At 33.6% G+C, this 26,233-nt stretch overlaps 2 protein-coding genes and 1 long non-coding RNA gene across 3 annotated transcripts in view; 1 reads left to right on the forward strand and 2 right to left on the reverse strand.

Moving 5' to 3' along the window:
• The window catches only part of LOC127862933 (uncharacterized), a 1,527-nt gene extending 922 nt beyond the window's left edge, over positions 1-605 (reverse strand). The window contains exons 1-2 of the long non-coding RNA XR_008040866.1: positions 453-605; positions 189-285 (exon numbers count right to left, since the gene is read on the reverse strand). This is a non-coding gene — a long non-coding RNA (uncharacterized LOC127862933). The remainder of the gene's footprint in view (positions 1-188; positions 286-452) is intronic.
• Positions 606-10,036: 9,431 nt separating this feature from the next.
• LOC127861696 (uncharacterized) lies at positions 10,037-10,501 on the reverse strand. The gene has a single exon (XM_052400381.1). The coding sequence runs from the start codon at positions 10,499-10,501 to the stop codon at positions 10,037-10,039; it is 465 nt and encodes a 154-aa protein (XP_052256341.1).
• A 527-nt stretch (positions 10,502-11,028) lies between these two features.
• LOC127862913 (uncharacterized) overlaps positions 11,029-26,233 on the forward strand; it is an 81,131-nt gene continuing 65,926 nt past the window's right edge. The window contains exons 1-2 of the mRNA XM_052402187.1: positions 11,029-11,281; positions 11,785-11,931. Of these exons, the coding sequence (XP_052258147.1) occupies positions 11,227-11,281; positions 11,785-11,931 (202 nt within the window). The 5' untranslated portion in view covers positions 11,029-11,226. The remainder of the gene's footprint in view (positions 11,282-11,784; positions 11,932-26,233) is intronic.

Here is a 26,233-nt window from a genome sequence, read left to right on the forward strand (position 1 = left end):
AGCAAAAAAAATCAAAAAAAAATCGCTCGACAACTATTAATCAATAAGGCGAATTAGGGCCGTTTTTGCCAATTTGCTCCCCGCTTTAATTTTTTCCTTACCCGATGTGCTGTATATATGCTTGTCATTATGCTAGTCATTATGTAGTGAAATTTTGTACTTATCCGTATAGATGGTTTTATACTTACGCTCGTGCTCCAGGCTCGATATGGTGGCAAGTGCCTACTTTCCATTCCGGGTTGACCCCATAGCTTATGCACTGCATGCCTAACGGCTTAAATTTAACTACAAAACCGAAAATTTGCTACAGATGTGTTGTGCCCCTGGGATGAACAGTATTTGTAATTCAAGACCAATATATGACTGAATTATGAAAGAATTAATCAATGAAAGACTGACTGACTTATTGACTGTTTGAGTGACTGACTGAATAAATGAATCTTACTACTTACTCTTATCTTATTAATCTCTATTTTAGCTCTCTATCTTCTATCATTCCTTTGTATCCTCTCTATTCTCACTTATTGCAGTCGCTTTCGCTTTGTTCTCTCACTGCCTCTTACGCATCTCAATCTCTATTTTACCTTTGAGTGTTGATGTGTGTTATCTATGAAGCGTATACTTATATGATAGGGTGTACATTTTTACATCCAGTACCTTGCGAAACGAAATCGTGATATCGACTTTCAGCGGAATCCTCCGTAAGATCTCGTGTCTATTAAAGGGGCCTTTTCACGTTTGAGTTAAATGACAAAATAAAAAAAATCGTAAATTTTCGTTGTTGCTATGATATTTGTGAGGCAACAGTAATACTGAACATTTGCAATGCTCATTATATGCATCTTTTGACGATTTAAAAACCTGAAAATTATAAAACGTTGCAACGCGTAAAGATTGAATAATTAGGAGAGTTCTGTTGTTGTCGTTATAATTCGTGATACTACGAGGATTGCTTATATAAAGTATTAAATGCACCACTAATTGTACGAGCACGGATGGCCGAGTGGTCTAAGCGAAATACTTTTACTCAAGGGGTCAGTGGTGCGAGCCCAGTTAAGGTTACTTTTTTTCTTTCTTTAATTGTATTCTTGTTTTTATTTTTACCTTAATAATTGATATGTTGGATGCTCTACACTCTAAGCAATCATCTTGAATTATTGAAAGACATGTCTTCAGTTTTTGGCACACGATTTTTAATTCTTTTCTCGACTTGTGAACAGGGAAATAATTGATGTTTACCAATAAAACTCTGTTATGTTTCAAAATTGGAGACGACAGAGGGAAACTTGCGCGAAGGCGGGAAACAATACACTAAAAAGTAGCCGGAAAAAAAAAACGTTGAGAAAAGTGCACTTTGATTCCTGTCAAGTTTTTTCTTATATATTGCATGACATACCCTGATCATTTCTTAAAAACATATAGCTTTGAATGCTCTTTAAGGAAATGTATTGTTACAGGGGCACCTAGGTTTCTTTTTTATACTCAAGTTGAAGGTTTTACATTGACCGGAATAAGGATTTGAGAAATTATATTCTGAATTTGCTTCACACAACGCTTGCTCCGTCTCTTGCTATTCAGGACCTGCGCTGAACAAGCGCAAGCTATCTGCATTACGTGTTATGAATAAGGGCACTGTAAAGGTTCATTTGTTGTTCATGGTGACCTACTAAACAAACCTATTAATTTTCCTACATTATTTCACCTTGTCATAGTCCACTTTTGAAAATGAATTGAAGTTTGTGGAAGGGAATTGAAGAAAGACAATAAGTTTTTAAGCAAAACAGAATACCATTGCCGATTGTTATACTGGTAAAAAAGACATACGCTGACATGTCGCTATAATTCGGTGTCTATATTTGCAAATACATTTTTTTTTCAATTTAAAACTTTTGTAATAAATGAATATTTTTTACTAATGTCCTACTACTACTGCTGCTGCTGTGGCTGCTGCTGCTGCTGCTGCGGCTACTACTACTACTACTACTACTACTACTACTACTACTACTACTACTACTACTACTACTACTACTACTACTACTACTACTTCTACTACTACTACTACTACTACTACTACTACTACTACTACTACTACTACTACTACTACTACTACTACTACTACTACTACTACTACTACTACAACTACTACTACTACTACTACTACTACTACTACTACTACTACTACTACTACTACTACTACTGCTGCTACTACTACTACTACTACTAATTGTATTATTTTTTTAAATAATAATAATGTTATACTTATAATTATTATTATTATAATGATCATATTATGGATATTATAATTATATATAACTAGTATTTTATAAATCATTATTATGTATTATTAACTCCCTTCATTAATTTGAATGATTATCAATACTTTGTTGATTTAAAACTAAATGTAGTGTTCAAGGCCTTACTATTTTAGCTTTGAAAATTTAACGTTGCTTTCAGAATGTAGATAGGTTCTGAATAATTCCTCAACGTACATGTGTAATAACTACATGTCCTTGTTTATAAGCTGTATGTCCCATATGCGCAGGTGGACTGGAGTATGGAAGAGTAATGAGCATCACATTATCTCCCCATGTGAATGTGGCTCATACTCAGATTAAGACCACAATCTATGACGTACCATTTGGGTCAAAAGTCAACAAGACCTACTAGGTAAAAAGAGAAATGTACTTCGACGTACAAAATTGTACGTCGACGTACACTTTTTACCGACCTTTGAGTGTTAGCCAATCAGAAGACCCCGTACATCTGTTGCTTTGATCCGCATGTTAAACATTCACTGCGCTATTTTCAGACTCTTTATACGATTTTTATTTCAAAATTTGATTCCATATTATTTGACCAATGCTTTATAAACAACCGTGTTAGCACAATAAAACAGCGGAAGTCTACACTGTGTATTAGCAACCTGCTGTGGTGATCCCTATCCCTTTGTGCGTCAAGTTATGACATATAGATCAGACATCGACCGGCTGTCTAATAGAGTGTATAATATTTATTACTTAAACCGATTTTAGAATAAATACCGTCAAGTAGATACTTATTTTTAATTCTTTTTTTTTGTTTTTGTTTTCAATTTTGATGTTTTTATTCATTTTGTCCTCAATTAAAAAAAGAGATTTTAAACATTTATTATGAATACATCTGAAGGAAAAGCGGCTCGAGAGACGAGTGTTTTGATTGGCTGTTCAGAAAATGTGTACGTCGACGTGCAAAAATGTACGTCGAAGTACAAATTGTACTTCGACGTACAAATATTTACGTCGAATTGTATTTCATATTTGAACGTAGAAGTACAATATTGTACGTCGACGTACATTTCTCTTTTTACCTAATAGATCTTGTTGACTTTCGAAAATAATAGTACGCCATACAAAATCAGTGGGAAATCTACAGTGTGTATACACCAATGGAGTGTGATAATTGACCTTTCGACAGCCGATTGATTGACAGGCTTATTAACCAATCAGATTACAGCATAGATTAGGCCCGTTTGTATCCGCCATTTTGTCCGTCAAACTCGCCGTTGTCCGACACATAAGCTTATACGTAATTCTGTGTTTTAAACAAAGAAAATGGTTAAAATGTGCTGTTATGGCACTTGTAATTCAGACACAAGCGGTTAAAAGATGGAACTACGTTTTTTTCCGTTCCCTAAACCGGGTACTAATATTGAAAAATGCAATCGTTGGATTCGTCTTTGCGGTCGTCCACACGAACAGCTTAATCTCAACATATTAAGCAATCGCCCGAAAGCAAAACACCTCTACGTTTGTTCTAAGGTCGTTATAATAAGATACTACGCGAAAATAGAAAATGTAAGTTTTGCAACGGACACGCTATAGAAAACGAGTATCACTTTTTACTTGTTTGTCCTCTATAGAAAGGAACGTTTCAAACCATATTTTCAAAGGTGGCCAACGTTAAATAAATTTGACATTCTAATGCAGTCGGCTTATAAAAAAGACAATATAAACTTTGCTAAATATATTTGTAATGCTAATGCAATGCGTAATTATAAAGACAATCAGTTTTAATTGTTAATAATATCACATACAGAATAAAGCATTTTTATTTCTTTCGCGTTAAGTCTTCCAACTTTAATGTAGCTAGTTTTATATCGTAAAAAGTTAAGAAACTATTTTAAAATGCGGAAGTAATTATCAATAGGTGCCAATAAGTGTCATTTTACACCATAAGCGGGCTTTCTATTAATCCGTTATCAAAACAGATACTAATCCGTTATCAAAACTGTAAATGACCCTTGACCTTGGATACCCAGTCTGATTAGCGAGGGTTTTTTGTACATGAAAATTCGTTCAACTTCTTATATTTTAAACATTGCAAATTAAAATTTAAGAGGAAATTAATAATATATAATAATATATTGGGTATGTTACTTTTTTGACGACATTGACTATGTTATACGATTATAACAATGCTCATGGCTCATTTTGACCAAACGCATTGTAGATATGTGTTATTTCGGATTTCAATAAAAACGTTCTTCGTCTTTTTATATAAAAAATTTACTTACCTGTGCCACATTTGCGATGTTGCCATCGGTTGCAAAATAAACGGCTTTTAATAAAGAAAAACTGAAGCATCTATTTCTCAAGGAGAAGTATTGTGACAAACGAACAATTCATACTGTATGCGATAATTTTGCCGACTAGATTATAAAATTAACGGCTTTTACGTAGACTAATAAAAAAGTTATGACTATTTTATAGATATGATTATTATATTCAGCGAAACTATTAAATGACAATAAAAAAATTGTATGGTCTTCCTGGTATACCATGAGGCCTTTTTGGTTCACTTATGCGGCCTTTTTGGGAAGGCCTTTTTTGTAAACAGCCTTTCTGGTACATTATCTTTGAGCGGAGCTAAACACCCGTTTGATACATTACATTTAACACATTTTAAATAAAACATGATAGCAAAAGAAAAAATTCATGAAATTTTGACCGAAATCATCGGGAATATCTTCCAACGTACCGATTACCGATTCGCGTAGCCATTTTTATGACGGACTTCGGGGGAGTGACCTCCCTTGAAATCGGGGGGGCGTGGCTTCACTCTCGCTGTCGAAAGGTCAATTAAGATTGACAACGGCATACAATAGATTATGACATTGGTGAACAAAAGATAAATACTAGGAATGCAAATATTGATTTTCCAGATATCCAATCTTCTAAGTCCTAACATTAAAATTAAAATCCTAAATGATGTAATAGAATTATACATATTTTTATTACTGGTTGCACAAGTATACACCTTATAGTAAAATTAATCAATGAATAATCAATTTTTATTTAAATTAATTGATCTATGATTTGATATAAGTCGCGATAATTGAAGCCAAAAATATGAACCGTGCTAGCCCTATTCACAGAAACTATCAAGATAAAATTGCAATACTGAGTCGCCCTAAATCTTAATATAATTTGTGTAAATAGTGATGTAACAAGTTGATAATTATATTGAAGACGGTTCAATATTATCATGATTCATGTACAAATTAAAAGGGTAAATAACAATCATAAAACGCGTTAGTATAAATCATGACGTGTTTTGAAAGTACGTCATTTTATCATTGATTTGAACTGTAACAATAATGATAAACGATCTTTTATGTGAATTGGAATAAGACATCAAACTTAAAATGGACATTAATTTCTTTAAAAAAAAAAGATCATTTTATAATCTGAATAAATTTTTGTAAAATTCTGTCTATAATCTTATTATTGAAGTATGTTTTCATTTTGCAGTGATGCATGTTTCATCATTCTGACTTTTTTAAAACTGTGCACGCATCGATACGTTAACATGATTTAAGGTTTTTAAACAAAACATTATATTATATTATGCAATTTGTATACACAGGTGTCAATTTTAATTGTAGATTTTGATAAATACAATGGGTAAAACTGCATACAGCATGGGATAAACCAAAAAATGTTTATTCCATGATGTAAGCCTTTTCCTAAATTTACGTATTGTGTGGTTTATAAATAAAAGTCGTGTGATAAGATCCAAGAAACGTTCACATTACTTCTGTGGGGATTTGTGGTAAGATCCAAGAAACGTTCACATAACTTCTGTGGGGATTTGTGGTCAGATCCGAGAAACGTTCACATAACTTCTGTGGGGATTTGTGGTAAGATCCAAGAAACGTTCACATAACTTCTGTGGGGATTTGTCTTGAACTAATTCTTGAGGACATTTAGTCCTTACCTTTGATTTGTCTTGAACTTATTCTTGAGGCCATTTAGTCCTTACCTTTGATTTGTCTTGAACTAATTCTTGAGGACATTTACTCCTTACCTTTGATTTGTCTTGAACTAATTCTTGAGGACATTTAGTCCTTACCTTTGATTTGTCTTGAACTAATTCTTGAGGACATTTAGTCCTTACCTTTGATTCAAAAAAGGAAGTTGTCAATCAATATCGTAATCATGAACTTGTATACCAATAAACATGCTGAACTACAGCGACTATCTCCGGTCTCCTCCGCAAGATAAATGTAGTGTCTAATCAACCAGTCGTGATACATGGGCTATCTCCAACACCTACGAAATATAGATTGAATCGTCAATTCAAATCTTCCGCTTTCGGTTTGATTACGGCTTTTATAAAGGTTAAGCTTTGAGCGTTTTTCAACAAAAGACAAGCAAATGGATATCGATGGTTACATGTTTTGTTTTACGATGAGTTAGGTTGACTGATCTCGATTTTATAGACATACGTGAGACATATTTTTCACATGGTTTACGAGGAAGAATTTGTACGTTGTACCAATTAAAGCTCAAAGTATTCAAGAAGAACGATGTCTCCCTCTAATTAACGTGAGGAACACATTAATACGTTTTTAATTAATTCGGTAATTTAAATTAGTGTGTCGTCCATTATTGTGTCAATATGCGAATATTCATATTCTAGTTCACATAACAATGCAAATTTGTTTGCTCCATGGGAATTGTGGGGTTTCAATACAGTTTATAAACCATCACAAAATAATCGATCGCTCCGCCCACTTGGTAATCATGCAATTTGAGTTCTTTCCCAGGGTACAAAAACCAGTGATATTGTGTTGTTCTCAATTCAAATTTGAAAGACGCCGACCATTGGTGTTTTTGTTTGCAAATAGGTACTGATACTAAAAAATCTTCGAAGGGCTTCAGATGTTTCATATCTAGTATGTAGCATTTTGTAGTTGTCCCCTACAAAGTTTGTTCAATTCATACCACAAGATGGGATCAAAATTGGCTTTGCCCAGGGGGTCAATAGTTTTACTTAGATATGGATATAGTGAACAATAAAAATAATATCTGAAACAGAGACAGCCATATTAGAATCTTTTCTTAAACGACTCTCAAACAAGTTTCTGATTTGTAATATATTGCATGTAACATTGTATGTTGGTCATCTATCAAGAACTTAACTAATTCATATTATGATTAAATACACACACTTGGTTAAAAGTAATTAACGTCTCCTGTGATGCTCTGTCTTTAACCCTCATTTTGGGTACTGAATCTCTTGTTCTTCACAAATATTTACCCGCTTATAAACACTTTGATAAACATTTGATCAATATCTTAAACAACAATATATTTATTGATATAGCTCACAAATATGAACCTTGCATGCACTGCCATTTTTTGCATGGGTATTTTAAGTACCGTAACATGAAATAAATTAGATGTTGTCCTGGAAGCGAGTTCAATCTTACCCCCCCCCCGTTCACACATAGACGCCGCTTCTACTACGATCAAAGTGTGGCCGAAAACGTGGCCGATCGTGACAAATCGCAGGAGAAACGTAGTGGAGTCTTCATAAGCGCAGTATGATCGCGGTAGTCTTTATGATCGGATAGCTCTACGCTCTCGCCACGCTTATTTTGAACATGCTCAAAACAAGCGTAGCGGGATCGTGGCCAACAAGAATTGTTGTAAAGTCGAAAAAAGAGCGTAGTAGAAGCGCCGTTATCATACAGGCAGCGCGGAAGCATCGTAGAGAGATCTTCATGATCGTAGTAAAAGCGCAGTTGAAGCTATGCGTAGCGTCGTAGTATGATCTTGAATGTCACGGCAGTAAACGCAGTAAGCGTTTGACGTAGGGGCATCGTAGAACGGTCGAAATGAAGACCATAATTTGCCAAATTGCTCGATTTAGACTCCGATCGGCTTCGATCTTTTTTTTCAAATCGTGGCTTGATCGGGATAATCGTCGTGAAGTCGCAGCTATGTGTGAACTGGGGGTAAGCGTAAATTAATTACATGAGTTTACTGTTACGGTCTGATTAAACTCGTGTAATGGACCTATTCCACTACGCAAACAAGCCCACGATTCGCTACGATTTCTCACATTTATTGAATCGGGAAGACTCGTGACAGTCTGCGATTAAGTTACGACAGTGGTACGGTTGAGTTACGACGAATCGTGGGGTTCGGTTGAAGTCTTGCGAAAAGGATCGCGACTTCACTACGATGTGTAAGAATCTACTTCGACTGTACTACGAACGATGCAGATCGGTCACGACTAAGCTAGGACCTCACCGAACGCACCCATGAATTCGGCGCCAATATCTACTGAAATTGATTCTAACACGGCACGCGACTTGTTTTCTATAGACAAAGAAGGAAATAAAGTGTGGGTTATTCTGCAATAAATTTTTGGCGTAGCTTAATGTTTCGAAAATAGTTCCAATAAATAAAGAAAATATTGCAGTAAAATGCACGTGCTTAAATCCCGCTCTTGAAGAAATGAAAAAAATGTAGCACGTATATAAATGTAATGAAACAACAAAATGTATATTTGGTGATAAGTGGCATGACCACGCCTGCTAAGAATTTGTTTGTTAAGAAACGTAATTAAGAAAACATTTATAGCATGTCAGCTTTTCAGAAGAATTAACTCATGTGACGTCATTTAGTTTCTATGAGTGTTGTTCTCAATGAAAGTGACGTAATTTGCAAAATATTTATGAATGAAAACGACGTCAAATGTTTGTACAATTCAATGACGTCACTAAATAGTGAACTTTGTACTAAGAAGGGCGGAGTATTATAGTTCACGTCCAAAAGCTTGAAGCAACTCAATCAGAATCGTGTAAGAATAGAAAACATATTTTTCTATGATGGCTTGTTGTCGAATAACCCACAGTAAGGACTATAGAGTCGTGCTATCAAATGCGATGCGACCAAATTTATGCTAATTAAGTTCACGAGGGCCAAGTCAATGTTGTTGAGCTACATGTTGTTACCCTATGTACATTACAAAAAAGATAATGTCATAATCTGTAAAGCTTACCACAATGACTACGTATTACCTCATGTAAGAGGCAGCTTTAACCAGCTGAATGTTTATTTCCGGAGATACTTCGTTTGTTTTCCTCTGTGAACATTAACACTTTTCTAAATCGACATATGTAACCATAAACTCATAAGCATATAATAAATTAGTATTAACACATCTGCCATTGTCCGGACTAACCGAAAATGTCCGATGTTGATTATATATATATATATATATATATATATATATATATATATATATATATATATATATTTAAAGAGATTTATGAAAAGAATACTTACAGAAACAAGAGTGTTAATAAAGTCCACGACATAATGTTTTATATGTACAAACGCATTATTTGTATACGGTGCCAAACATTGCGAAGAATATATTGTTCCCAAGTATGACCTTCTAGTTGAGAGGTAAAACAAAGTACCATCCGGGTTTTACCAGAATCATTCGCCCATGAAAAACAATAAAACCATGGCTTTATGTTAACAACGGTACAAAGATTGTTTAAATCATGAGCCATTTGTCCTAAGTTTCTCCGCCATGTGGTGATTTTTTTTCTCCCTTTAAAGGTATATAAAGATTTAAAAATGATCTCATCTAAAGAGTTTGTTCGTGGCTTTAGGGTTTATTGGGTTTTCCCTGGGTTTTACTTATTTCACGTTTATTAATTTATTGAAAATTGAAACAAACTGATTTGAAGTATTCATTTGCGGTGAGTCTCAAATGAGCTCTTGTTTGTTGTCTGACCATGTGGCGGCGATAAGGCGGTATCAGTTCGGCTGATCAGTTTATTGGGTGGATGTCCATAGGCGGTATCAGTTCGGCTGATCAGTTTATTGGGTGGATGTCCATAGGCGGTATCTGTTCGGCTGATCAGTTTATTGGGTGGATGTACATAGGCGGTATCAGTTCGGCTGATCAGTTTATTGGGTGGATGCACATAGGCGGTATCAGTTCGGCCGATCAGTTTGTTGGGTGGATGTCCATAGGCGGTATCAGTTCGGCTGATCAGTTTATTGGGTGGATGTCCATAGGCGGTATCAGTTCGGCTGATCAGTTTATTGGGTGGATGTCCATAGGCGGTATCAGTTCGGCTGATCAGTTTATTGGGTGGATGTCCATAGGCGGTATCAGTTCGGCTGATCAGTTTATTGGGTGGGATGTCCATAGGCGGTATCAGTTCGGCTGATCAGTTTATTGGGTGGATGTCCATAGGCGGTATCAGTTCGGCTGATCAGTTTATTGGGTGGATGTCCATAGGCGGTATCAGTTCGGCTGATCAGTTTATTGGGTGGATGTCCAATAGTATCAGTTCGGCTGATCAGTTTATTGGGTGGATGTCCATAGACACACCCGGAACGTGATGGATTTATGGTAAACCTCACTGATGTTGAAATCCGTACTAATCTGTCAAATCGTCGGACTGGCTACACGAAGGGAGTATATAACCATATAACCATGTTTGCCGACACACGGAGTATATCCAAACAGTACGTGCCTGATGTCTATATTCGGAGTTTGAAAATACATATTTTAAATAATCATAATTTTTTTAACCAGACTAGACAATTCTAGAGTGAGCTTTTTCATAATACACAAATATGTTACAATACACACAGTGTTCTATTATGTATCTGGGGCTAAGAGTCCCTGATAACGTTATCAAAGTATATCAGTTAAACCTCAATAAAATTCAAAGTCCAATGGAAAGGAAAACTATAATATCTACTGATGCAAACCACCCACAAAACTAAGCAGCAAACTGTTATGTCGGTTAATGCTAATGGTTAAACATAACGTGCAATTTAGCTTGCAAACGTGTTCGAATTAAATTCGAACTTCATCAAGGATTTGTGCGTGCGTGAGAGATTCATTGCTGAATATGCAATCTACATGAGACTAACATCAGCTTATAGTTTTCATCAGTTTGAGAACCTCGGAATGACACGTAAGTTTTCGTGGGGTAACTTTGCTTACCATCTAACGTGATTGAGAGAGTTTGCGTAAGTGTGTTTGCGCGTGCGTGCGTGCGTGCGTGCGTGCGTGCGTGCGTGCGTGCGTGCGTGCGTGCGTGTGTGTGTGTGTGTGTGTGTGTGTGTGTGTGTGTGTGTGTGTGTGTGTGTGTGTGTGTGTGTGTGTGTGTGTGTGTGTGTGTGTGTGTGTGTGTGTGTGTGTGTGTGTGTGTGTGTGGTGTGTGTGTGTGTGTGTGTGTGTGCGAGCACGGGATGCATGTGCGTATGTGCGTGACTGTTTCTGTGTGTATGCGCGCATGGTGCGCGAGGGAATTTGATTTATTTCCTGGTGATCCAAAATGCGTTATTTGCAGCAAATAACAATTACACTGTCGCATCGTATCATATACGCTGGTTTCTGATAGCGTATATCTGCGATTTTAATTTATACTGTTAACTGTATAATTTGATAATAACTCAAGGACACTACCTTTTTTAGATTTAGCGTCAGCAGCGTTCGGCTTAACATCACTTTCAATTCAACAAACGTCCAATGCTGACACGAGCGCTTCCACGCACACCTCCAGTACTACAACTTCGCATGACATAAATACCAGCTCGTCGTCCAGCACTAAGGCAATAGCAAGTATGAGATCATTTCATTTATAGAAGTTTCACTTAGTTTGCAGTAGTAAATACAATACATACACAATAACTAGTCAGAAAATAGTGTTTTCGTATCAACGACCGCGCAAAAAATACAACGCTCTGCTAAGTTTGCGTAAAAACGCTTAGCTAAATGTTATATGCCGTATGCAACAGTTGTTTCATACAACCGCAATCAATCTTTACGAATTGCTAATTTTCATGACAAATGTGTCGTCTTATCCTCTCTAGCATGAAAATATTAACGACGAAACGAAATCATGTACGCATATGACTGAGTGTATGGAATACGATAAGTGTATTGCATTGCATCATCGTTTATGGCAAGCGGTTCGACGCATAATCCCAAGAAACTAGGTTCCTCATGAGAACCTAGGTTCTCGCTTGAAGATTGCACATGGCTTCCAGAACCCAAGTTTTCAGATGAGAACCTAGGTTTTCATGAGAACCTATGTTCTCATGAGAAACTAGGTTATTCATGAGAACCTAGGTTCTCATTTGAAAACCAAGGTTCTGGTAAGAACCTAGATTCTCAGAATGAGAACGTAGGTTCAGTGAAAAACCTAGTTTCTTGGGATTATGCGTAGAACTGCTTGCCATAATCCGTGGTTTTCATTTGGGAACCATAGTTCTCATGAGAACCTAGGTTCTTATGAGAACCTAGTTTTCCAGAATTACGCGTCGTACGGCGTAAACTTCCTCCTTTGGAATACGGGACATATATTATTCAGGGCGCAGGATCGATGGGGTTCACATATGATTAAACACGGGCTGGACAGAATGAAAACACGCCGTTAAGAACTTTTTGTGTGCAGATATCTCAAGTAATAAAAATATGTTTGCAAACTCTTTAGTGAATAAGTTTTTCTTGCAGTGTCGGCCGATATCGTAAGATCTAATAAAATACATTATTACACATTATCAATAGAGATTAAACTTCTATTTATATTATAATGATTGCGTAAATATATCACAGACATACTAAAAATAGAAAACTAAAAAAAATGCCCAATACTGTACCGTACAGTCGTTGAAAGCCCTAACAAGGGCGCTGAATATCTGAAACTCATTTAATGCAGTAACAATGAATTATGTAACGATTTATCTGAATTTGTTTAATTTTTTAGTTTCAACATTATAATTACAATTAAAGATGTATTTCTTAAATAGTTTAATTTTTTATTCATGTGTTCAGACCAATGTAGACCGATTTCTTTACTAATTTCATTCCTCAAGAACACCCATGCACGAAAAACATCGTACATATAAACAAGAGGCGGTCACAGACGGCTTATGCCTGTTGTATAATCCCAAGAAACCAGGTTTTATGAAAACCTAGGTTCTCATGAGAAACTTGGTTTTTCATGAGAACCTAGGTTCTCATGAGAAACAAGGTTTATGAAATCCCAAGAAACCAGGTTTTTCACGAGAACAAGTTTACGCTTGAGAACCTAGGTTCTCATGTGAAACTAGGTTTTTCATGAGAAACTAGGTTCTCATAGACACATAGAACCTATGTTCTCGTGAGAAACTAGGTTTTTCATGAGAACCTAGGTTCTCATTCTGAGAACTTAAGTTCTCGTTTGATAACCTAGGTTCTCGACAGCTTTTCGCGTCGTTCTCTCGGATATCCTAAGTTTTCATGAGAACCCAAGATTTCATCTGGGAACCATAGTTCTCATGAGAACCTAGGTTCTCATTCTGAGAACCTAGGTTCCCATAAGAAACCGAGTTTCTTGGGATTATGCGTCGAACCGCTTGCCATAATCGTGCTATCTGGATGAGCGAGATGCTGATTAAATCGAGCATGGTGCTTTTTAATCAAGATGCTCGTAAAAGATCGTTTGCGCTATGGTTGACAAGAACACTTTCCGCACGGCATAAGAGTCCTGAGCGCTAGTGAACGAGCAACATGTCAGTCTTTATTTGAATTAAGAGAAAGTAACGAATTCATAGTTCACTTCGCCTGCCCTTTTACCGTTCAACATATATTTTATTTTCCTCGTGAATGGATGTGAGTGGGTTGAGGGCATCCCACTCAAAACAGTATATAGTTTACGAATAATATATGAATATTGTTGTCGAATGTATGCATTTTAATAAAGAGAGCTGCTTTAATATCGCAATACAAACACTATTTTCAAAGAGAATAACATAACTTCTCTTATCACAACTACTGAAAAAGATGTAAACATAGTTCTCATTCATTACTTTGACGCATATTATTTATAAAGTTAATTTCGTTTAGTTCATTGAAACGTAAGGACATGAACGATTTTTCTACTTTAAGATCGGGTCTTGTTTGGTTCATTTTACAATTATAAATATACATAAAAATATATTTTTATCAAAATTACAAGGTTAAAATGTCAAATTGTATTTACATGTCCGAGTATAAAGGGGGAGGGAGGGGGGGGGGGTGTTGTTCGTAAAAAATTCTACTACTAAATTGTTGACGTGCTTCCAATCCAAAAATAAATATTTCATAGTTTTAAATCCAGAGTGACAAAAAGCGCAGTTGGCTGAAAAGGCATATCAAATTTTAAATAACAAGGAGTTTGTACCTATGATTTTATGAATAATCCTATATTGAAATCACTGTATATTCGTATCCCGTGTAATAATAAGGAAAGGCATTTCGAAAATGTTTCGCCATTCTTAAAAAAAAATCATACAAATATTCGACCAATAATGCACACTGGCGGAGACTCATTTTTGGTAATTATTTTATACATATATTTTGTAACCTTTGAGTTGACTAAGATAGACAGTAGGCTATTAGAAATTAAAGGCTTCGTAAAGAAAGTGTCATTATAGCTTTTGAGCCTCAAGTACCTGTAAACTGCATTAATAATTCTTAAGGAAAGTAAGTAGTTCGACTTGAAGTTAAATACTGAGCACAAATCGTCATTACTGTACAATGTTAAAAGTTCAGCGTTGAGCATCAAGCAACCGACAAAATGAACGCCATTTTCAAATCATGATTTTAAAAATACAACTTTGATAAAAAGTGTTATATATGTGGTGTAGAATAGTGTATTTTAAAGCAAAAAATAATTTTAAAATGGTCCTTTTCTAAAGAGTTCAACAAATGATTTGAATGTGTTTTTCCTGAATGTTTTCAGCTGTGTAAAAAAATTCCAAGTGGCAATTCTTCGGTCCATGAGCACTTTAAAGCACTGATAAAAGAAAACAGATTAATTATCTTTAAACAGCCTTCTGAATATTCTTTAAGTAAAATAGTTTTTTTAATAAGAGGTGTAGCATTCCACACAAGATCTAAAAATAGTTCATCGATCTCTGCTATCAAGATAAATGGTGGATTTGGAAAGGAAACAAACATATCATTTAACACAGGTTATGCATAGTTTTTAATATTTTGAATTCTGCCAATCGGGGTTAAATGCGACTGGACCAGTTTTTAATAAGGCTTTAAATTTGTCAACGTTAATAATAATAAGGTCAAAATGAAACGTTAATCCTAACATGAAAACTAATGTTTTCGGGTCAAAACTTACCTTTACCTATCCAGACTACTTTCGCTTTGTCGAAATTACCTTTTCACCCTGAGTGGTGTGTGAAGTGTGATAATACATCTAAGGTTTCATTTAAAGATTCTGCAGAGCCAACCAGCAGTATATAAGTGTCGTCGGCAAATTGTGACAATTTATATTATGTGTCTTTAATTTTGATTATCTTAATTTTAGGATATGACCTTAGTTTAATAGATAATATTTCAGCGCACATAATGAAAATGTAGTAACTGAGCTGATCTCCCTGTCTGCAACCGCGTTTTTTAGGAAATAATTCAAAGCACTGAAGGCACTGCAGTTGTTCGCTCTTTGAATGTTTTTAATATAACTAGCAGTCAATGGAAATGAAGTTCGACTTTTTAATGTAGGCTAATCGCACGGTCACGAAAAATTCAAACACTAATGAAATTTACTTTTAATGTTAACAGTGATGAGATTTTGCAAACAAACATCAAGGAGGAACATTCCATTGATTTACAAGCTCTCCTCTTATACACGATTCACAACAACTTGACTTATGATTACAAAGATGAAAAAACGATTTTCAACGTATATCTAAGAAAAGTCTAACAAAGAATGAACCACAACACAATTATACTTATATATGTATTGGCATCAACGAGCATTTAATTAAATTCTCAATCAAACCACATTAAACAATATTTAATAGTTTACGCCTGAAATTAAATGCTTCATTAAATGTATTTCCATTTCATATTTATTCATTTTTATGTACTGACATTAACGTGTAACTCATCGTCTTCCCCCGGTCACAAATATTGTTTACGAACGTACCACCTACTGCAATATATAAGTCATAAATCGGCGTAATAGTTTCAATGGGTCAATACTTTCTCATTGTGTGCATTTATTCCAATTTAAATTTTTCATCATAAAATACTACATGGACTGAGGTGCACGTGCATATTTAGTTAAAGTACCTGGTCTGTTGCATCAGGCACGCTTTTCATTCGTGGAACTTAACAGACGACAGCATCGACTTCGCGCTCTTATTAAAACATGTGTTTTACATGGCATACATGTATAGTGAATGGTGTATCATGTAGATTTGTACGAAGGAACTTAAAGAAAGCAGCAAATATTAACACGTGGCTATAGAAAAAAGGCAATGTTCTTGTACAGGAATTAAATTGCTACTGCGTACATTAAAAAAAAAAGTTATTGGTTTCAAAACTTACTCGTGTAAGTGGTTATGGTTCCTGTGCATAGCTCTTCTCCTCATTGATATATATACACCTTTGAAGTTTCATGTTGATATCTCATATAGTTTTTCAGTTGTTCGCGTTAGCGGACAACTAATTTTAAGAGCAAGTTTTGCAATTCAGTCTGCTCTTAACTACGCTAGGAACGATAACCACCAGATCTGTCTGTTTATACTTCACCACGGGTACACTGCAGACAGCGATGTGTATGTAATCAATAGTGTTTAACTGCTTGTGCGACGACATTGACCAGTCTAGTGTTTAACAGCTTGTGCAACGACATTGGCCAGTTTATCATTGAAATCTGTACATATTGGCTGCTTTCAGGGAAAACGGGGCTTAATGCATGTCAAATAAGATTAGCCTGTGCACACTGAGTGTCCTGTGCAATGCGCACAAGCTAATCAAGGACGACACTTTCTGATTTCATGGTGGTTTGCGTTTAAAGAGAGTCTCTAGGTACCAGGATGACAATTAATGCATATGCATTAAGCCCTGTTTACCCAAAATGACGCTTAAATTATTTATTTTATTAATTATTTGAAAAAAAAAGGATAAAAGTGATAATAACTTCAAAGTAGTATGAAAACATATAACGACAACAACAGAACTCTCCAAATTAATTCATCGTTTAATGTTGTCAATTTACCAAAACGTGAAAAGGTCCATTTAATGTCTTCAGAATGAGTTCAATACACTGTCAGATCTTACATCATGAATAACCTACAGGTTTAGTGGTTGCCTGTTAGCCTGGGGCCAATAGATTTAAGGCCATGAAACTTAATTTCAAAGTTGGTTACAGTTGGGCTAAAAAGCAGGGCAACTAGCTTTATCAAAGCTTGAACAACTCAATCCAATTAAACATAGATTACAATTGGCGACTGTGGATCAATTAGGCCTAGGAAATGATTCAATTCCGGCTCACAACAAGACATGATGCATTTAAAGTCTGTCATGTCGGCAAAATTATTTCTCAATAATCTAAAGAAAATATATAAAGTATTAGATATACATAACACAACATGTACATGATTCTAGGCGTGTTATGCTTTAGCAAGGCAACTAAAATTCTAAAGATGGTTTCCAGTGCAGCAACCAATTGCGAAAAAAGAGACATATTGTTGTTATTTTGTCTAAGTTATCTCTATAACATAAATATGAGGATCTCTATAACATAAATATGAGGATAAACAGTGCACACATCTCGACCTGTGCTTTAAGACACACTCTTTATAAATTTGAATTGGTTGTGTTCATTTCAAACTTGCGATATATAAAAAGCTCTAAAATAATTTTGAAAACTGAGTTGCGTCTAAGATTATGCAAAAGCGAACAACTTCAGTTACTTCAGCGCTTTGATTATATATAGCCTTAAAAGGTTGTATAAAATACTTACAGACTGACGGACGGACAAGCCTCATTCTCTATGAAAATCTTTCAAGAAGACTATCATAAAACCGGATGAACCTGGGCTTTTATTGTAAGACATGTTGGGTTTTTTTAACATTAAAAATCTCGTTTAATGGGATTGGTCCTTCTAAACAATTCGATTGTATACTTGAAAGTATGGGTATTTCTATGTAATTAACATAACTATTTAGAACATTAGCAGGTAAGTTAACATTTTGAGACTTGGATAGTTTTTAAAGAATAGGGCAGTTTTTTTTTCAAAATATCAGATTATCTAATACAAGTCCATTTTCATTAATTAAGTTGGTTATAGTTTTTGTCGTTTTATTGTAATTTTCAAGGTAACACAATAGTATCGAAGTGTTTCACCATTTTGAACCCATTCAGCTCTGGACCGAATAACGAATCCTTTTACTTTTTTCATCATATATGTTTTTAAGTCCTGCATTTAAGTTATACATATTTTGAACATTTTTATCGGTGAGATTTTTTTTCTTCAGTTTTTCGGTATCAAATTTAAGGGTGTTGTTCGCGATTGTTAATCGATTTTTCTTATATATATATATATGACCTGAAAGATATAGCTTTGTACACATGTAACATAAAACCAGGATGTATGACAGACCACTCTCTAGTTGAACTTAAACTACACAAAATACAACCTGAAAGAGGCCCAGGATACTTTAAAATTAATAACAGCATCCTATTAGATACACAATATCAAACGCAAATAAAACAAGAAATATCCAATGCAGTTCAAAATAATAAAGTTGCAAACCCAAACACCTTATGGGAAGTAATAAAAGGAAATATACGTAATAAATATACGTAATACAACAATTAGATACACATCATTTAAACAAAAAGAAACACACAAACTTGAAACTGAAACTATCAAACCTATCGAAACACTTTAAAAACAATTACATGAAACAAAAACAAACGATACAAGAGCAATTGAAGATGAAATAACATTAAAAAAACAAGTATTAGAAGGAATTAATCATGCACATCTCAATGGAATAATACTACGAGCACGTGCATAGCATGTTGAACACTATGGAAAAAAAATACTTCGCAACCATCGAAACACGTAGAAGTGAACAAAAAACTGTACACAAATTAGTAGTCAATGGCGAAGATATAACAAACAGAACTCAAATACTAGAAGAACAACGTTTATTTTTCGAAACCCTCTATAAACAAAAACATGTTGAAAATAACACCCTTTTTAAAAATACACACCATGCTTTAAATCAAGAGGAAAAAACTACTGTGCGACGGATTACTTAATGAACATGAATGTGGATTAGCACTAAAAGAAATGCAAAATAACAAAAGTCCAGGATCTGATGGCATCACAATCGAATTTTATAAAATACTCTGGAATGATATTAAAAAACATTTAATTAATTCACTTAACTATTCATTTAATAACGAAAACTTTACTATGCTACAAAAACAAGGTATAATATCACTCATTCCAAAACCTGGAAAAAAAACTTAGAATCCTTATCAAACTGGCGCCCGATTAGTTTACTGAACAATGATTATAAAATTGCAACTAAAAGTATATCAAACAACAATATTACCATCAATCATTTCAAGATCTCAATCTGGTTTCATTAAAGGACGTTACATTGGTGAAAACGTACGTCTGATATAAGAATGCATAAATTATTTCAACCAACCAAACAATTCTGGCCTCATTTTCTTCGCAGACTTGGAGAAGGCTTTCGATTCACTAGACCATTCGTTTATGTCCTCCTGCTTAGAAAATATAAATTTCGGTGAAAGTTGTATTAAATGGGTCCAACTATTTTATACCGATATTAACAGTAAAATTATTTACAGTCCTTATTTGCTGACGATGCAACTTATTTCTTAAATGACAGTAGTGACTCTTTCAATAATCTTATAGAATCGCTAACCCTTTTTGGAATGGAATCAGGTCTTAAACTAAACAAAAGTAAATGCACTGTGCTACGAGTAGGTAAATTTAAACAAACTCATATTTATCTTAAAAAAGAAATGAAATTTAACTGGACATCAGATGAAGCAACAACGTTAGGAATAACCTTTACAAACAATGAAAATGAAACTGTTCTAAAAACATATTGCCTAAATTACAAAAATTTAAAAATTGTTTAAAATCATGGCAGCATCGTAAACTTACACTTATCGGAAGTTCTTCCAAACCCTCCAAATGACATTTGGCAGTTATACAATCAGAAATATTTAATTTAAGTTAAGTTAAATATTAAATATTTAAGTTAAACCTGATAAAATTAAGCGAACTCAACTAATTCAAGCAGTAGAATATGGAGGTATCAGACTCACGGATATAGATTCATTCCTGAATGCAATCAAATGCAGTTTGGTAAAAAGATATTTAGATAATACCAATACGGTAAATGGCAATTATTCAACCAGAAAATTCTTAAAACATATGGTGACTCCTAACTTTTTGAATGTAATATCGATAAGAATATCTAAGATGAAATTTTAACTAAAAACATATTTCTATCGAATGTTCTGTCGGCATGGTGTAGAGTTACTCACAATTTTGAAACCAAAATAAACAGTAAAATCATTCTATGGAACAATAAAGACAAAACAACTAACAATAAAACGTTTTTATATATAAACATTGGTTTCAACGAAACATAACATAATGTAGAGCAATTGTACGACTACAGAATAAACGATTTCTATTCTTTTGATAACTTATGCTACATATTCGGAATACCTACAAGTAATTTTTCTGATGTACTTTACATTGATCAAAAGTATACCCATACATATTAATGCTGCTACCAATACAAATAACACACCATGTACTCAAAAACATTCGTAGAAAATATACTTGCAAAACAAAACAAAACGAACAAAACATTTTACACACTTCAAATTAAAAAACCTACCGAAATCTCTAAAGCTCAAATTAAATGGCACAACCTTCTTAGAGAAAAATAATTTGATTGGAAACAAATATTGTCATGCAATATAAATCAACTACTGATAGCACACTGAGAAATTTCCAATATAAATACATCCAGAGAATCATAGCTACAAATAAATATCTTTTTAAGTGCAACCTATCCAAAACAGATCTATGTGATATGTGTAGTGAACATATTGAAACAATATATCACCTTTTCTGGGAGTGTAAACATATTCAATCTCTATGAAATCAATTGCCAATATTTCTAGAGAAACAACAATTAAATGTTATACTATCTCTCTAAGACATCAGTTTAGGGGTAAATACCTTCAAAATACAAGAGGTTAATAACGCTGTGAATTACATAATTATATTAATGAAATATTTTATATTCAGCATGAAATACAGAAAACAAATACCAACAATGAACTGCTTCCACAATTATTTAAAATTATTCAAATTGAAAAAGAAATAGCCCTAAACAATGATACACTTTATATATTTGAACAAAAATGGAAACACATTAAACTTCATAAACAAGTCCAGTATGCTTTCTACCCACTTTATGCAACTCATCCTTATTCATAATTATTCTGTTGTTTTTCTTTTTCTTCTTTTTTAAAACATCCAAAGAAAAAATACATAATAACTCTTTTTTTAATCTAAAGGAAACCACATGGTCAAAATATATATATATATATAAGCATATCTTGTATCACATGTCTGAAAATTATTGCTGCTACATGGTATTATTTTGCTTTATGATTATATACATGTATACATTGTATGTCTTATATTGAATAAAAAAATAATCATCGACATATCAGAAAAAAAATAGCTTTGTCCCTTATCTCCATAAGAAAAGTATCGCTACAAAGTTGATCGTCAATCGTGAATTGTATGTCTTTATTTCAGAAACGTTATCGACATTATAAACGGGCACCAAATATTGTTGATTTATGTCAGTAATTTTATTTTTATAGTGTTTATGAATTCGATATCACAGTGACTTTAATTTTGCTTCAATTGACCTTTGCCATAGAACTTTGAATAAAGTTAGAATTTTTTTAAAGACATTAACACAATTGAGTGATCGGATTGGAAGCTCGGTAGAATATTTACATCGAGGCATGCTGGTAATAAAAGGCAAGCAATGATAAAAGTAAAAAATCGAACCTAGCTTGTTTTATGGGACTTGTTCGTTTCCTTGTGTATCGTTTCAAAAACAATGTTTAACTCTGAAAATGTCGGAAAAATGCGTTTTCAATACCGTTTGTCGTTTTGTTCAACGTTTTAAAGTTATCGTTATTGAATGTTGGGTCTAATACATTATAGTATGGACTAAAATTAGTGTCTTAATATTTAAAATGATGAAATATATTATCAAATAAAATGAAAGCTAATAAAACGTTCACAGATTTAAGGTACTGTAAAATAATGTTTATCAAGGAAATCTTAAATGGAATTTGCATCAGTATAGTATGCACACACATTTTGAAGAAAAATATGAGACTGTGCTTATTTTATATAGTAAATGCAAACGTACAACGAAGCATTACAGCCGTATAAAATTGGACGGACTTAAAAAAAATTATCCCGTTTTTTTCCCCGAACTATCGGTAAAAATTGTATAAACTTAAAATCCCCATAAAAATAACAATCACAATGAGCATATTTTGAAGATGATGTGCCACAGCCATGAATCTGTCACGACGTGTATCAACACTGTATTATACCAACTTAAACTGGAACATATTGTATTTTTGAAATTTGACACTTCTGCAATTATATCGCGCGGGGTAGAGGGGTTGGTATAGTGTCGATTTCGGTACCTTTATTTGAAAGGTTGACACATGTTGAAGCCATATGTCATGTGCGCCGGATATGTTTCACAACGTTCCGGTATAACCTGCAACTTACTATGTACGGGGTTTCCATTAATAACACTCATAAAGCTAGATTTTGGGTTGTTGTAATTTCTTACAGAATGGATGTTTTACGTTTATTCTTAAATCAAGTTGCGTATATATTTAACGGATAACTTAAAACATACTATCCATCGGTAAGATCGTTACTATATGCTAATATTTGAATGAGATATAAGATTTTCAAGTGTTGTGCAACTTAGCAATGTTTAATTACTGGTTTAAATCCATATTATGGAACCGGTTCCAAAGCATGAGCATTCTTTGTAAGATGCCACTGCGGCTGTCACAGTCATGCTAATCTCGAGGGGATGTCTTACGAACACCTTAAGATCATTCTTGAAATCAAATTATTATGTGAACAGCTACAGCAACCATAAATATTCATTTAATCATGTTAAATATTAGCTTTTAATTTATTTGAAAATGTACATAGTAAAAAAATTACTTTTTATAAAGCATTTGTTTTGAAGACATTTTAAAACATGTTGTATACCGAAAACTATTTTTTATGCATAAATACGTAAAAAGTGATTATACTTTCAATCTCATTCAGTTATTAATGGGCTCTATTAAGTGTCACCTTTCTTAAAACATATATGGACTTTGGCTTGATTTTCAGTTGTATATTTTACTTAACACTACACAGCACAATAAACTTTATTTCTTTATTGTTGAAAGGTTGATGCTTTTACAGTTTAACTATTATATTGTATTGAAAACAATTGGTTACTAAGTTTATAATATATTTGTTTACAGTTAATTGCTATACACATTGAAAATCAAAGAAATGATGTACATTGAGATGTTTGTAAATAATGTTCATGTGTTTTTAACTATAATGTGTATACGTATATTCACTCTGATGTCTTTATTTAAATTATAAAATAATAAATCTTATTTGTTTTTGGTACCTTAATTAAAGTATGTTTAGCTACGAAATCTCTGTATCATTCACCGTACTGCTGATTAAATTGATCCATCCTGTTCATATCCAGCTGGTATTGTCTAACAATCTTAAAGAAAGATTTTGAAACATCCCCAGCCTTTCATTCATACATAAAAGTCAATAACAAAACCCGTTTATATTAATATAATCTTCATTGTAAGAAAAATACATACATAATAATACAAGCATCCTTTAGAAATTATATATGTCTCTTTACATAAGCGTAACAATTTGGGCAAAATAAATCCCGAACACCCTATAGATGTGATGCTATCAGTAGCAACATGTTTCATCAGGTGGGATATCATTTGTTGGGTCAGGTATGACTGCTATAAGATTATTACATTTGATACCAAAATTGATTTCATTTGCAATAAGTATAATGAAATCACCATACATTGAAATGTGACAAATTAAATATTAAGAGTGCAACAAATAATATAAACAACGTTAGTATGCATATCACTAAAAATGGAAACAAAGCCGGATAATATCAAGTTTTTTTAAGAACGTCAGTATTAAAGTGAAAATGGTAGCAAATTGACACGTGATAATACTTTTTCCAATTAAAGAATTGTTAAAAATATCTATTTCTGTACAGTTTTGGGAAAAAAGAGTACTTAACTTCAAACCACAAGAGAAGATGTGCGTTTCAATCGTTCGGTTACTATTTACGTCGTCTAAGGTCATTGTTTGTTACCCAAAATGTCAAAACAACCGGTACGTTCGCCATTTTATATGTTTTGACTGAAAGTGAATCCATGCCATACTGGATTCGTCAACCTTCAGTGTCGTATTGTGTATAACAGGGAAGTGAAGTTTTCGACATTGTAAAATTGTAGGATGATAATAACGTTCAAACAATTATTTGATGAATTTTGTAACCACATTTAAATCGCGAGGGAATGCTTACGAGAAATATGTATGTAACGTTATAGTTGTTGCTGTTGAATCCTGTAAAATGATTCACCAAGTTAAATTGTAACCTACCTGTGATTGTTTGACGGGAAATTTGCCGTAAAAGCCTGGTGCCGAAAGAGTCGACAACCGTTTAAGACAGGTCTAGAGGTTTCTAATTTTTTAAAGTGAAATCTGGCAAATCTTAGAAAAATTCTAAGAAACTTTCACATTTCTAAGACATAAACTAAGAAAATATCATAGATTTATAGTATTTTTGTTACATAAAATATAAATTATTAGTGAACATTTTGTCTAAGAAAGTTTCACCGACAAAGATTGTCTGTAGGTTGTATGTGTTTTCTTTCTGCTTCAATGAAAATCAAGCGATCGTAACAGAATAATGAGAAGAAACAAACAAAATAAAAAAAACAAAGATATAACTTTGACCTTAGCTTCCGATTATATAAAGTCGTTCAGTGTCGTAAATAATAATTATGTAACTATAAAGTGAATTACTACACAGTACACATGTCTCAAAGGAGCATGGAATCGATTTGTACGGAAATATTTTTCTCCAAATTAAAACAGGAGCATAATACACGTCTAGCGAATAAGAAATAACATTTATATCCGGGCGTTTGCTTTCTCGAAAAATACCAAGCTCCATTGATACGTGTTTCTGATTTTCCGATTGATATAGAATGCTTTGCAATTTTATCTTAACATCTTGTTTCATTTATTTGTACTAATTTTAAAACAAACCTTCTTTTTAATAGCTTTTTTATTTTCGTTCAGTCAACTGTTCCCCAAACATTAACTTCAGAAGAAACTTCCCTGTATCTTGCAAATAGTCTTTAAACGCCATCGGCGCTCTCGTTTTGTCTTGTTACCCTGCTTTTTCGAGAAATTCTTTAGGAATATTTCGAGTGGCGTAAACGGGAAAGATCACAAACACAAACTTTTAATATAACTACGCAAGGTCAGATTTTGTTAATTTAATCTGTTTATGCTATTGTTGTTAGAAATCAAAGACCAGTGTTTTGATTGCATCAGGTAAACAGTAATTAAACAAATAGTGTAGGATATATGATATGTACTATATTGTATTGTTATAGAATAAAATGGAATATTGATGAAAAAATGTTGTTGCTCAAAATGTTTAACTAATATATCTCAAATTTGCTATACATCAATTTAAAGTTGTTTAAACGTTAACAGATATAATTTTTGGTAACTAATTTATACGTTTGAAATATACCATGTATAAGATCGCTGAATTCACTCGTAATTCAGTGAACGTATATATTCACAATGTGAACATAGAAATTCAGTGTCTCGCCTAAGAAGCTCATCCATTTTAGCAAAATTTCAAATGTGTTCAATATGGATGTTTGTCAC

The sequence above is a fragment of the Dreissena polymorpha genome, chromosome 16, assembly GCF_020536995.1.
Source record: "Dreissena polymorpha isolate Duluth1 chromosome 16, UMN_Dpol_1.0, whole genome shotgun sequence".
Lineage (NCBI taxonomy): Eukaryota > Metazoa > Mollusca > Bivalvia > Myida > Dreissenidae > Dreissena > Dreissena polymorpha.

Bases quoted from the DNA above. Each gene is read 5' to 3' on its own strand.
- LOC127861696 (XM_052400381.1), bottom strand. From the start codon at position 10,501: ATGGACATCCCACCCAATAAACTGATCAGCCGAACTGATACCGCCTAT.